General features: G+C 56.0%; 1 protein-coding gene across 4 annotated transcripts in view; it reads left to right on the top strand.

The window, feature by feature from the left end:
* The window catches only part of IL16 (interleukin 16), a 102,508-nt gene that overhangs the window by 80,264 nt on the left and 9,115 nt on the right, over nucleotides 1-13,129 (top strand). For all 4 annotated transcript variants that reach the window (XM_044760336.2, XM_070494159.1, XM_070494155.1 and 1 more), the window contains 4 exons: nucleotides 2,911-2,998; nucleotides 4,948-5,429; nucleotides 9,060-9,201; nucleotides 11,556-12,645. In XM_044760336.2, the coding sequence (XP_044616271.2) occupies nucleotides 2,911-2,998; nucleotides 4,948-5,429; nucleotides 9,060-9,201; nucleotides 11,556-12,645 (1,802 nt within the window). The remainder of the gene's footprint in view (nucleotides 1-2,910; nucleotides 2,999-4,947; nucleotides 5,430-9,059; nucleotides 9,202-11,555; nucleotides 12,646-13,129) is intronic.

Below are 13,129 nucleotides of genomic sequence, written 5' to 3'. Positions count from 1 at the left end.
CGAAAGACTGAGTGATGGTATTGCCAGCACCGGTCCAGAGGATGGAAGAGGGCAGTGGGCTTGGGAGGGAAGAGAGTGACCTCATGAGACGGAGGTGCCTGTGGGACGTCCAGGTGGAGATGCCCAGTAGGCGGTTAGAGATTTAGGGCTGGTGATGGCTGGTGAGTGGGACCCAGTTTGGGGTTCAACTTGGAGTTGAAGCCATGGCGTAGTGAGATCCCTTTGGGGAACCTGGTGATTGTCACCATCACGATTTATTTCATCCTTCGTGTGCACCAGGCAGTCTCCGGGAGCCATGACATACGCGGCTGCATTTATCTGTGGAACAGCTCTCTGAAGCCGGGGTGGTTTTCCCTCCATTTCGCAGACGAGGAAGCAGTTTAGGAAGGAGAAGGAACTCGCCCCGAGGTGGAGCCACTGAGTGGAGACTTAAAACCTACGGTCTTCCCTAACGGACTCCCAAACTGCCCGCGGAAACAGGACCGAGAATGGAATAAAGGGGAAGATCGACACCAAGCCTGGGGTGGGATTCGGGCCCCGCCCTCTGCAGTTATAGAGTGTTAAGGATAAGCCAGCCAGGGAAGAGCAGACTTCTGACTTACGGTGAACATTTTGCCGAAACCTCTGGACAATGGAAGAAAAGAAAGGGATCTTAGTTAGTTGATCCGCACCTCTTGCTGCTCTTGAGTATGATGGTGAGAGAGCGAGCAGGGGGCCGGGGGCAGCGTGCAGGGCCGAGGCTGTGGCCCCCCGCCTTGAGGAGCTTGTGTTCTGGCTGGAGGCATGAGGCATACACGGAGGCCACAGAGGCCATGGGACGAGGGAGTCAGGGACCCAGCGGCTCAGATGATGGAGCCAGGTCATAGGGACAGGCAGGGTTTGGGGCAGCAGAGAGGCACGGGCATTGAGGGCAGGGGGCAGAGACCAGAGGGCGCAGGGCGTGGGGGCAGGACGCCTGTGCCCAGCTTTGCTGCTGACTTCTGGTGATGCTGGACATCGAGCTAACCTCTTGTAGCCTCTAGTTCTTCAGCTCTGAAGTGAGGGAGGGGTCTGTACCTTCCAGCACTGCCGTCATGGGTAACTCTCATCTACTGAGTGTCCAGCACTTGCCAGGCCCTGCGTCTAGCCTTGAAATGATTTACTTAGCATTACTATTTTTTTTATTGTGATAAATACATATAACATGAAATTTACCATCTTAACCATTTTTAAGTGTGCAGTTCCATGACACGGAGGACATTCACACTGTTGGGCAACCATCACCACTATCCATCCCCAGAACTCTCTTCGTCTTGCAAAACTGAAACTCTGCACCCACTAAGCAACAGCCCCCCATTTCCCCCTCCCCCCAGCCTCTGGCAGCCACCATTCTCTCTGTCTCTATGTGAATTTGCCCTCTCTAAGTGCCTCATTTAAGTGGAATTGTACAGTATTTGTCCTTTGGTGACTGGGTTATTTCACTTAGCATGTCTTCAAGGTTTTCCATGTTGTAGCAAGTGACAGGAATTCCTTCCTCTTTAGGGCTGAATAATATTCCATTGCATGGATATACCACACTTTGTTTACCCACTCATCTGTTGATGGACGCTTGAGTTGCTTCCACCTTTTGGCTATTGTGAATAATTCTGCAATGAACATGAGTGTACAAATATCTGTTCAAGTGTCTGCTTTTCATTCTTTTTGGGGTATATATCCAGAATTGGGATTTATGGATCATAAGGTAATTCTATTTTTAGTTTCTTGAGGAACTGCCATGCTGTTTTCCACAGAGGCAGCATTCCCTCCAGCAGTGCACAAGCGTTCCAATTTCTCCACATCCTCACCAACCCTTGTTTTACATTCCCTCCAGCAGTGCACAAGCGTTCCAATTTCTCCACACCCTCACCAACCCTTGTTACTTTATAGTTTTTTGATAGTAGCCATCCTGATGGATGTAGGTGGAATCTCATTGTGGTTTTGATTGGCATTTCCCTAATGATTAGAGATGCCGAGCATCTTTTCAAATGCTTATTGGCCATTGTATGTCTTTTTTCGAGAAATTTCTATTCAAGCTCTTTGCCCATTCTTTCATTGGGTTGTTTGGTTTTTTGTTGTTGAGTTATAGGAGTTCTTTATATATTCTGCATCTTAACCCTCTATCAGATATGTGGTTTGCAAATATTTTCTCCCATTCCATGAGTTTCTTTTTCACTTTTTTGATTGTGTCCATTGATGCATAGAAGATTTAAATTTTGACTTGGTCCAATTTGTCTACTTTTTGGTTGCCTGTGCTTTTGGTGTCAAATGATTTATTTTTTTTAAAAACTCTCTGTCCTCACTGTGAGGTAGGATAACTATTGCTATTATTTTACAGAAGCAGAAATTGAGGCTTAGAAGGTTAAGTAACTTGTCTAAGTGTACACAGCTAGAAAGCAGAAAAAATGGGGCTTGAACGCCAGTCCGTTTGGCTCCAAGACTCCAAGACTGTTGACTATTAGCCTAGGATGATAACAACCTGGGAGGCACAACCCAGACAATCAAATGGTGATGGCGATGGTGATGACATTGCTGTTGATGACGGTGATGATGATGTCATGACAGCATCGCCAAGAATGGAATAGCTCCCAGAGGTAAACTAGGAAGTGGTAACTTTTCCTACAGTTCTGCAGTCGGTAGAGGAGAGAAGGTTGGAGAGTTGAGACGGGCCACCTGGGAACCCCTGAGTGACGGACTTGGACTTTACCTAGAAGATGCTGGGAAACCACTGACAGCTGGCATATTTCTGGAAGTAGAATTTGTCAGCAGTTTGCAGGGTAGATTGGAAAGAAAGAAACTGGAGTCCAGGGGCTCAGCTTGGGAGCTGGTACAGGACTTGGACTCTGAGGCGTGAGTTTCCCCTGTTTATTTGAGGAGGTGATCGATATTTTCTAGGTCTCTGAGCAGCAGCTGAAAGCAGCAGTGGCCCAGGCCGTGGAGAATATCACGTTTGGGAAGGAGAGGCATCAGTGGAGTCTGGAAGGTAAGGGAAATAATGAACTTTGACTTGAAATAGCTTTGCCTTCTTGGAAAGCTTAGAGTTTCGCCATTAACTCACCTCCGACCCCAGGAATATCTAAGAACAGCCGTCAAAGATGAGCACAGATGAGCATGGACAAGGGTTGAAAGCTAGTGGTCCACCAGCTAGATTTGGCTCACAATTCTGCTTTATTTGGGAGGCGCGAGACATTAAAGGCATCTGAGTTTGACTTGTTTAGATGGGCAGGTGTTCTCCAGTTCCTCATAGCACCCCCCACTCCCTGTTATCTCATACCAGGTTGCCATTCACACAGTTGCCGCCGAGGGCTTTTGAGTTTTCCAACCCTAGTTCACAATAATATAAATAATAATATCTAATACTATGCTATTTAATGTTTATTGAGTTTTTATCATGTCAGACGCTGGGCTGACTAATGCAATATTTTACCAAATCGTCACATATAATTTTTATGCACATTTTACTGTAAAAAACAAGGCCCTGAGGGGCTCCTTTACCCAAAATCACACCACTCAGTGCCCAGAGGGTCTGGGAGGGGAACCAGGCTGGTTGCATGAGGGCCCAGGCATCCGGCGTTGGCCAAGCCTTCATGGAACGTCCACATGATATAACAGCACGCAACCATTAGCACCAATATTGACAAGGAGGTTAAACAGTCGGGCAAAACGTTCAGAGAAAAGGACAGGACACAAAATTTTACTTCAGCTCTGTTCTACCCTTTGCACCCACTCAACATGCACATACACTCAGGAAAGACGGCAGAGCGACTCACCAACATTCTGACAGTGGTTGTCTGTGGCTGATGGCACTGCAGGCGAATTTTTGCTTTCATCCCTTCCTTTTTGTGGCTGAGTTTTCTCCAATGAGGATGCCCTATTTTATGACCAGGAAAAAGCAAAAGACAACTTTTTCTCTAGAGAGCATTTGAATTACGAGCTCAGCTGGCCGTTGTTCCCTCCCACGGGCTCCTCCAGCCCTCCTGGCCTCACAGATGAGCTGGAAGTTACCCAAGAGGCTGGGCCTCCATCTGCTCCCACTCCTCTGAGCCGTGATTCTGGGAAAGGGGCATCTTTGACAGTTACCACCAGAGAGAAGGGCCTCTCGAGGATGTGCGATGGCCCCAGTGCTGGGAATATGGGAGGTGGGGTGAACTAGGAAGAAAGTCTGGACGGAGAGGGCAGAGAAAGAGGGGGCTGGGCTCAGAATCAGTGGCTTTTCTGGCCTTGCTTCAACCTCAGTCGGAAAGAAACAGGAACCTCGTGGTACGAGGGTCAAGCTCCTTCATGGACATCCTCTGTCTTTGATGCTGAGCTTCAAAACTGTGGGATCATTTTCTCCGTCTCACAGATGAGGACATTGACTGTGGCAGGCTGGGTTCTCCGGGAGGCTGACTCTGCCTCTAGCATGCAGGCTGCTTATTCAGAAGCATCCTGGGGATCACACCTGTGGAAGGGACAGAGGTAGCCGGCCTGGGCGGAGGGAGACAAGGGGCTGAGATGCACACCAGGCAGCTTCAGCCACCCCTGGAGCTGAAACTGCCCCTCCTTCATGGACCATCTCCATCAGGCACTGGAGATGGGCTGCCCCCTGATGGAGGTGGCTCTCTGTAGCTGAGACAGTCCCTCAAGGGGCCAACAGCTGCAGGCCGTCTGCCACCGGCAGCCCCCTCACTGGGACACCAAGCGCCTCCTTGCTGGGCAAGCCGGGGGGGCGCCTCTCCGTCTTCATCGCACGGAGACTCAGAAAGGTTAGCTGATTTTCCCCACCTATAGTTGTACCGCTTGCCCGGGGCCGAGCCCAAGGCTGCCAGGCTCCCCATCCAGAGTGAGCTCCCGTGAGAAGCAGACGCCTGGTGCACGGCGCAGCCACGAGCAAGGCCAGGGCGTCTGTCTTCCCCAGCTCAGCTGTGTGCTCCCCTCGTGCTCCCACTGCAGGTGTCAAAAGGCTGGAGAGCAGCTGGCACGGGCGGCCGACCTCGGAGAAGGAGCGCGAGAAAAACTCTGCGCCCCCACACCGCAGGGCCCAGAAGGTCATGATCCGCTCCAGCAGTGACAGCAGCTACGTGTCCGGGTCCCCAGGGGGCAGCCCCGGCGTTGGCGGTGGCGAGCAGCAGCCCTCCGACCTGGAAGTCGGCCCGCACGGCCCCAGCCTGCCCCTGGGGCGGGGGCCAGGGGTGCCTCCCGTGGCATCACCTGGGCCCCCCCAGGAGAGTCCACCGCCCCCAGAGAGCCGGGACAGCCACCCGCCCCTGCGGCTGAAGAAGTCCTTCGAGATTCTGGTGAGGAAGCCCACATCATCCAAACCCAAGCCTCCGCCCAGAAAATACTTTAAAAGTGATGGTGAACCCCAGAAGAGTCTGCAGGAGAGAGAGGACGCCTTCTGCCCTCAGGGGCACAGCTCGCCCCCCTGTGCCCAGGTGAGAGGGCGTCTGGCTGCCTGAGGTTCTCCCCAGCTGAGCACAATGTTCTCAAGCATCAGCAGCAGCCTTCGCGGTGGTGGGAGGTCCTTCCTGCTCCATCAGAGCATGGGGCTGGCTGCGGAAAGATGGGTTCGAAGCTTGGCCCCCACAAGGTGAAGCCCCAGGCCTGCTGACTGGCTTCTGGGTGCCCATCCGGAGTACACCCGGATATGAGATTGCTTCCGTGGGGGTCGTTTTTGATGGAGCCACCCTGGAAGATCGCTCTGGGGGACGGGCAGAGGGTCTCGGGCATCGGCCTCCTGGGAGAAGACTGGCCTAGATCACTAACAGTGGACAAGAGCTTGTCACCCTTTTACAAGAGAGTTCACGATGCGCTGGTGAACAGCTGTGTCCCGTGTCTCTCCCAGGCGGCTTTGCTCTCCTGCTTCCTTAGATGCGGACTTCGGAGGGAGCCCACGGCCTCGAAACCTCAGTGTCCTTATCTGGTAACTGGGGCTGAGTTTGGTGGCTCCCCCGAGGGGATGCTGCTGTAAGCATTAAACTGAACCACTCACGTGAACGCCCAGCAGCCGCCTGGGCACGACAGTGTTCCCTGCTGTCATTGTGCCTCCATTGCCCCTCTTCACGACCTCAGCTTCCTTCCTCTGCAGCCCTGTCCCGTCCCCCATGGGAGGGCACCCTGACAGCCAGGTGGCGCCACGTCTTGGGCCATTTTTACACCCCAGCGCTGTGCTGAGCTTTTCCTGTGCCTTGTCTCAGGTCAGCCTGACAACCAGGAGGGGTGAGGGGCCTGAGCGTGAAGAGAGGGGCCCGAGGGACTTGCTCCAGTTTCATCGCAGGGGTAGCCAACCATGCAGCTACATGGACTGTCACATCTTTACCCCGGTGGCTGCCTCCACCTGGCAGGGGGTACTGGGGCCTCTGGAAATCCCCTCTAATTATCTGTAATCAGAGTCGACAAACTTCAGGAGAGGAAGAAGCTCCCAGGCGGCGGTGACGGGTTGGGGAGAAGGTCTTGATGGGTGGGGGAGAAGGTCTTCAAGAGGAGGGAGGCAGGTTACTGAGCGGAAGTGAGCTGGGCCGAGCGCTGGCAGGATGTGGCTGGTTAGCAACATGCGATGCACTTATTGAGGCGGATCTGTGCCTGCCCCCATCCCCCCCCAAGCAAATATTTCATTTTCCTTCGGGCCTGAGACCGTGAGTCCAGAAGGGCAAATTAGGAACCGGCAGGCTGGGAAGCCAGGCTTTTCGGTTGGTTCCTGGAGACCCAGGAAAGGATGTGTGGCATTGCCAGGGCAGGTCTGTGGGGCCCACAGGGCTGACCGGTGATGCCCTTGGCCTGCCTGGCTGGGCTGGGAGTGCCCCTAGGTGAGGCGCCTGGAGCAGGAAGGGGTTTCCGCAGGGAAGGCAGACGCGAAGCGAGCAGCTTTCCCTCATCTTTGGCAGCCATCGCCCCTGCCTGCACCTTCCCGCCTTCTGCAGCTGCTCTTCTCTGTCATTCTGCTTCGTCCCACGTGGCCAACAGACCCTTCCACAGCCTTTCACAAAAGCACAGCCAACACAGCGTACTTTTCCTGGGCACCAGGAGTCACAGAGAAAGGATTATAGCACGAGAAAAGCAGGAAACAGCTGCTTGATGTCACTCTTCAAGTTTCCTTGGCCGTTCCTGGGGATTTCTCACTGGATGCTCTTCTCCTTGGCCCCAGTGTACAGCATCTCTCCCTCTCCTCTTCCTCCTCCCCCTTCTCTCTCTCCTCCTGCCCCTCCTGCAATCCTTTCTCTCCACGGTCCCAAGACCCTTCTGGACTGTGATGGACAACCAAGTCTTTCCCATCCACTGTAACTCAAGGGGACTTAACTTCCACAACCAAACGACCTTCGGGGTATTTTCTCCCACAAAGGCCAATTCTCTCCCTTCTAGAAAATCAGCTCAAACTATCACTTGTGTTTAAAAAACCCTTTCCCCACTTCAAGTCCACATCTCTGTCCCCTCTCTTTCTTCCCCTCCCTCAACCACCAAGCACTGTGCTGGGGAAGACGACTTAGAGAAAAATTTGAGTAAAATCAAATTTATTTCGGGGGCTAATTAAAAAAGAAGTCGCCCCATGAAGAGGAGGCAACACCACATGTGTCGATGCAAAGACAACACACATCTGTGTCTGTTCCAAGAGGCAAAGTTGCTTTCACGACTGTGGTTGGGGCCAAGAGCGTCAGCCTATAAAAATGTCAGCAATTCATGAATGTAAACAGGTGTCACCTTACAGTCTCCCAATGGGGTAGAATTAAGTCTCAGCCACGTGTCATTTGTCCTGTGTGTGAGAGCCTTAGATGTCATCAGCCTAATATTTTAAGCTTCCAGAGCCATGGCCAAGCCTTGCTTTCTTAAAGGACTGGTTCCAGGAGCCCAAAGATTCCTTTGAGTTGGTTGGTCTCTCAGTATTTCCAAAATGCTCTCCTAGAGCTTGGTTCTACAACAGGGACCTGGGGCTGGGGCCATGCTTCGTGGACACATTTCTAACCTCTGTCGAGCTTTCATTCTCGAAGAATGTTTATGGTCAACGTAGATATTACATCTCAGTCCACAGACATTGGCTGTTTCTCTTTTAGTCCCAAATGATGCATTTACCCCTCCTTCCTTCCTTCCTCTTGGGAGGAAGCCCACAGTCCTGTCAAACAGTCGGCCCACCCTTCGCTCTGACTTGGGAGTGAACCGAACACAGAGGCCACCGCAGGGTCGCCAAGTATCCCCCTTGCAGACGATCAAACATGGGAGGCATCGTTTCGATGACGTCTGCCTTACCCTCCTTTTTTCCCGGGCTGGTATCATGCTTGTTCCTCCCTCTGTGTATCTCTCTCTCGGGAACACGGTTTTCCTGCTTCTCTGCCTGGAAAATCCTTACTCTTTGTTCGCGCACCAGACAAAAGCCCTTCTCTGTGGAGCTTTCTCCACCTGTCTGGGACAGACCTGGTGCTGATGGGTCCTCGGGCCCTGGCGGCATCTCGGTCCTGCTGGATGCAAATCCACACCCTGGTCGAGTGTTACACGGTGGCTTGGTGCCTGGTCCATCTCACCCCCAGGCCATTTTATGAAGGAGCCTGAGACCGCATCAGGGCTCAGAGGGGAAAAATGAATCTGCCATCGATTGGCGACGTCACTTGAGGTGCTGCTGGAGGAAGCGATGGCACAGGCCCTGAGTACTCGTTGTCCTCTGCTGCATGCTCACTAAATGATGACTAACAGTGGAGAAAGTGACCGACGCCCCCTCTGAGGGTTCCAGCTGGAACTCGGTGAAGCCTAGATGGCAGTTCGTTGCCCTCTTATTTCTACACTGTTCTGTCTCCTCCGGGGCGGGTGGTTCACCAGGATGCAGTGGTAAATGAAGCCGTGCCAGCCCCCTTCTGCGCCCTGAGCCCCTTTTCCCATCACTAGAGCCCGCGTACGCCAGCAGGATGAGCCCCCGTTCTGCATGCGGCTCCTGGGTCCGCGATGCAGCCAGCTCAGTGGAGGAAGGGCCTCATTATGGGACCACGATGAGCTTCTCTGCAGTCCCGGTCGAGGCTTGCCCGGCCGTCTCACAGCTGGAGGCCACCGTATTGACACGGTCTCGCTTCCTGTTTACACCACAGGAAGCCAGAGAGCGGCTGCCAGCGCAGGAAGACACAGCAGGGAGAGCCCCCTGTGCTGCCGTCTGCTGCCCAGGACCTGCAGCCGGCCCACGGACAAGGTCATCCCCAGAGGGCGAGCCGGGGAGGAGAGAAGCCGGCCCAGGTAGGCTGTCACTGAGCTCTTCTGGACGGAAGGACCTTCTGGATGAAGGTCCAGTGAGAAAGTAAGGAAGGAGCTTGCCCTGAGGATTGGAGGGCTCCACACGACACCACAGCTGGACTCGGGCTGATGACCGGTTAGGAGTCCTGAGGTGCTGGGGCAGCCGGACAGCAGGGGTGCTGTCCAGGGCGGGAACCCCCTGGTGGGGTTAGTGATGCTGCAGTGGCAGGGGATGCAGACAGTGAACGGGAGGATGGAGCCCTGAGGAGGTCCAGACACGCCCCCCCAGCCATGGTGGGCAGCTGCCTCTCTCGGGTGACAGCATCCCGGCACGCTACATCTCCAGGTCTGAGAACGCAGGGTTGGAAAGCTGTGAACAGCATTGGCTGGCGGTCACCACCTCTGTGAGTGACGGGAGGGGCCCGGTACGGCCACGCGGTGCAGCTGGAGATGCTGGGAGCTGAGCCAACGATTTAGCGGCTGGTAGGAAGAGCAGGATTGGGGCTCGGGGCGACCAGGGCAGGAAAGCTAGCTCTGCCCTTCGCTGATGTGGCTCTGGGCGACTCTCGCTGCTTTTCTAAGCCACAGTTCACTTATCAGCAGGGCGTGGAAGATCACAAAGAACCCAACACACGGTTCAATTCAGCAAGCAGGTACTGAGCGCTGCCTTTGTGAGGCCCTGTGCTGGGTGCTGCAGAGAGGGAGAGGGGGACAGAGAACAGGGGGATGGGGGGCAGAGGGAGAGGAGACAGCCCAGCCCCTACCATCAAGGAGCTCCCAGTAGTGGTGGAGAAATAAATGTGTAGGCTGCAAACCATGTGCCTGTATGAGAAACATTCCCGAGAAGCAGGTGAACAGCTCCAGGAGGGTTAAGGGGCGTCCTGAACGGAAATATCTGGCACATCTCTCCCGGAGCAGGTGCCCCTCCCTCCCCTGAGTCATCCCAATTGAGGAACAGACCGGGGAACGCCTCCATGCCGCTCTCAAGAGCTCCTCACCCGCCCTGCAAAAGGCAGAACCTCTGGCTTCTGAGTCTCAGCAGCCTCCACAGCAGAGCCTTTCACAGATGCAGGACCAGGCTGGGAGGGCCGGACGCACCTGCCAAGGCCCTGGGGTCAGTGCAAACACTCGGGGCCTCTGGACTGTGCAGAGAATCTCTCTGGCGTCCTCAAGGCTTAACGCTCTGCCCGGCCTGGCAGGGGAGACGAGGGACAGGGGGGTTCAGTCCTCCTCAAACAGGGTGCATTCCGGGATCAGGCACCCCCGAGCCTGAAGCAGAGCAGGACACTCTCAACCAGGGAGAGGTCCGAGCTGGGGCCACGGAAGGGCCGCACGTCCACTCGGCTTCTCCACCACGTGGGGCACAGGGGCCGGCCTCCCTCTGTCCCTGGGAAACAGAGTCAGGGGGCAGAGTCTGCCCACCCACCCAGAGCGGGTGCGGGTTCCACAGCTTCCGAGAAAGACCCCACGTGCTGCCCTGCGGGGAGGGGCTGATCTCCAGGGTGGCCCACACAGCGCAGGTGCAACCACCTGGGGAGCTGGTCACTCGCAGTGCTCCCACTGTGTCCCAGGTATTAAGTCAGGGCGAGGGGTGGGTGTCAGAATACTGTAAGGCCGTCCAGGTCCCACTGTGGAGCCCAGGGTGAGAACCGCCACCACACGGCTTTTTTCTGCCTGGAAGCTTTTTCCCCTGCTCTCTGGGCCTGGAGCGCACTCCTTGCTGAGTGAGCTGGTTAATCACCTGGGAGGAGGGAGCGGAAAACTCACACGACCTCAGGGGCCAGGTGGACACGTGTGAAAAGCCGAGCGGGTGCGAGAGGGTTAGGAGCTGGGTGGAGCCGAGTGGGCCCCGTCTGAAGGCACCCACGTTCATGCTGCTTTTTAATGACGCGGGTGGTCCAGACCATATCCGACCGCCAACTTGCGACCTTTGGCTTAAAAGTTAAGAGGCTCACGCTGACTTTGACAGTTTTTAATGAGCTATCTGGGAGGTTGCTTAGTGCCATGGAAAGGACACAAAAGTGGGGAACCGGGAGACACGGGGTCCCGCCCTGGCTTGGCCTGCAGGTGGCCCCTCACCCTTCTGCATGTCGGATTCTTCCGCTGTAAAAGGCCAGACGTGGGACCAGATGTTGTCTGCCAACCTCCCAGCTCTAAGACGCTGGGATGCTGTCAAGTTAAGTCCCACCTCTGGTCCTCTGGTCTTGCCTGTTGGCCCTGCCCAGTGGCCCCCCGCCAGATGCCCACCACTTCTGCTGATCTCTCTAGAGTCCTTGTTGCTGTTCAGCTTGATACTAGGACTTGGGAAGAAAACTCACAGGTTAACCCTTGGCCTTGGCCTTGTTTCTGCTCCCCAGCGACTCAGACATCCCCAGCAAAGCACCCCCTGCTTAAGAGGCAGGCTCGGATGGACTGTAGCCTCGACTCCACCGCCGAAGACCCCTGGGTTAGAATCTCTGACTGCATCAAAAACCTCTTCAGCCCCATCATGAGTGAGAATCACGGCCACCTGCCGCTCCAGCCCAACGTCAGCCTGGGTGAGGAAGACGGGCCGCGGGGCCACCCCGATGGGACCCCGCTGAAGCTGGACGCCCCCAACGGAGCTCCCAAGCTTTACAAGCCGGCAGATGGCAGCACGGTGAAGAAGGGGCCTCCCGTGGCCCCCAAGCCAGCCTGGTTTCGCCAAAGCTTGAAAGGTCTGAGGGGTCGTGCTCCAGACCCCAGGCGGCTGCCGGACGCGGCCTCCGGAGCCCAGGCAGCACCCGCCCCCAGGGAGCGCCCCGGGGTCCCTGCACGGGCCGCCTCCTCCATCAGACAGAGGATCAGCTCCTTTGAAACCTTCGGCTCCCCTCAACCGCCCGACAGAGGCCTTCAGAGACTGAGCCTCCACTCCTCCTCGGGCGAGGCGGCCAAACCCCCTGAGAGGCAAGAGGCGGGATGGGTCTCCGGCCCCGGGAGGCGAGGGGCTCCCCCCACCGCTGAGCAGACACAGCCAGAGCAGGAGCGGCTTCCGCCCGCTTCCCCCGCAGCCTCGGAGGCTGGTGACCCCAGTGGGTCGGGGTCCCCCGCCCCGGTGCGGCAGCCCAGTCAGAAAGCCCTCCTGGCCGACCCCGACCCCCTCTCGAGGCTGCCGTCCACACCGCCTGAGGGGTCTCGGGTCACCGTGGTCAAGATGCCAAGCCAGCGGGCACGCAGCTTCCCGCTGTCCAGGACCCAGTCCTGCGAGATGCAGCCGTTCGACGAGAAGACCAGCAAGCTCTACTCCATCAGCAGCCAGGTGTCCTCCGCTGTCATGAAGTCGCTGCTGTGCCTCCCGTCCTCCTTCTCCTGCGGCCAGACTGCCTGCCTCCCCAAGGAGGCGGCCTCTCCAACGTCACCGTCTGGGGAAGACCCGGCTGCCAGCAGCTCTGCCGAAACGCTGGCCTCGGACACGGGCTTCTCGCTCAAGTGAGTGTCTGCACCGGTTTCCCCTGCTCCTTGCTCGCCTTTCTCTCATAAGCCTACATATCCTTCTGAAGTTTCCCAGGATGCTCAAGGATTGTGCCATCTGTTCCTTTACGTGTGTGTGTGTGTGTGTGAGACACCTCTGCCTCCGTATTAAGAGGCGTTTTCACAGGCCCTGGGCTTGGGCGGGGCTGGGAGCTGGGGCAGACCTGGCCCCTGGGCGAATTACCCACAGAGACTTAGGGATGGATGCCAACCTGACATGTCCCACTGTCGCTCAGGAAGCCCAGACTGAGGCCAGGAGATGACCCCTTGGAGTTCTTGCTGCCCACCCCCCTCCCACGAAGGAGTCCACTTGCACTCTGTCCAGGGGTTCAGTTCCCCGGATGGGACGTTGGGACGTCGGGGTCCCGGTCCCAGCTCCGGCAGTGACTTCCTGACTGCGAGCGGGTTCCTTCCATGCTCAGCCTCAGCTCGAGGCGAGACT

The sequence above is a fragment of the Equus asinus genome, chromosome 2 (genome assembly GCF_041296235.1).
Source record: "Equus asinus isolate D_3611 breed Donkey chromosome 2, EquAss-T2T_v2, whole genome shotgun sequence".
Classification (NCBI taxonomy): Eukaryota; Metazoa; Chordata; class Mammalia; order Perissodactyla; family Equidae; genus Equus; species Equus asinus.
Note: the sequence above shows the minus strand (reverse complement) of the source record. Positions and strands in the feature narration are given on the sequence as shown.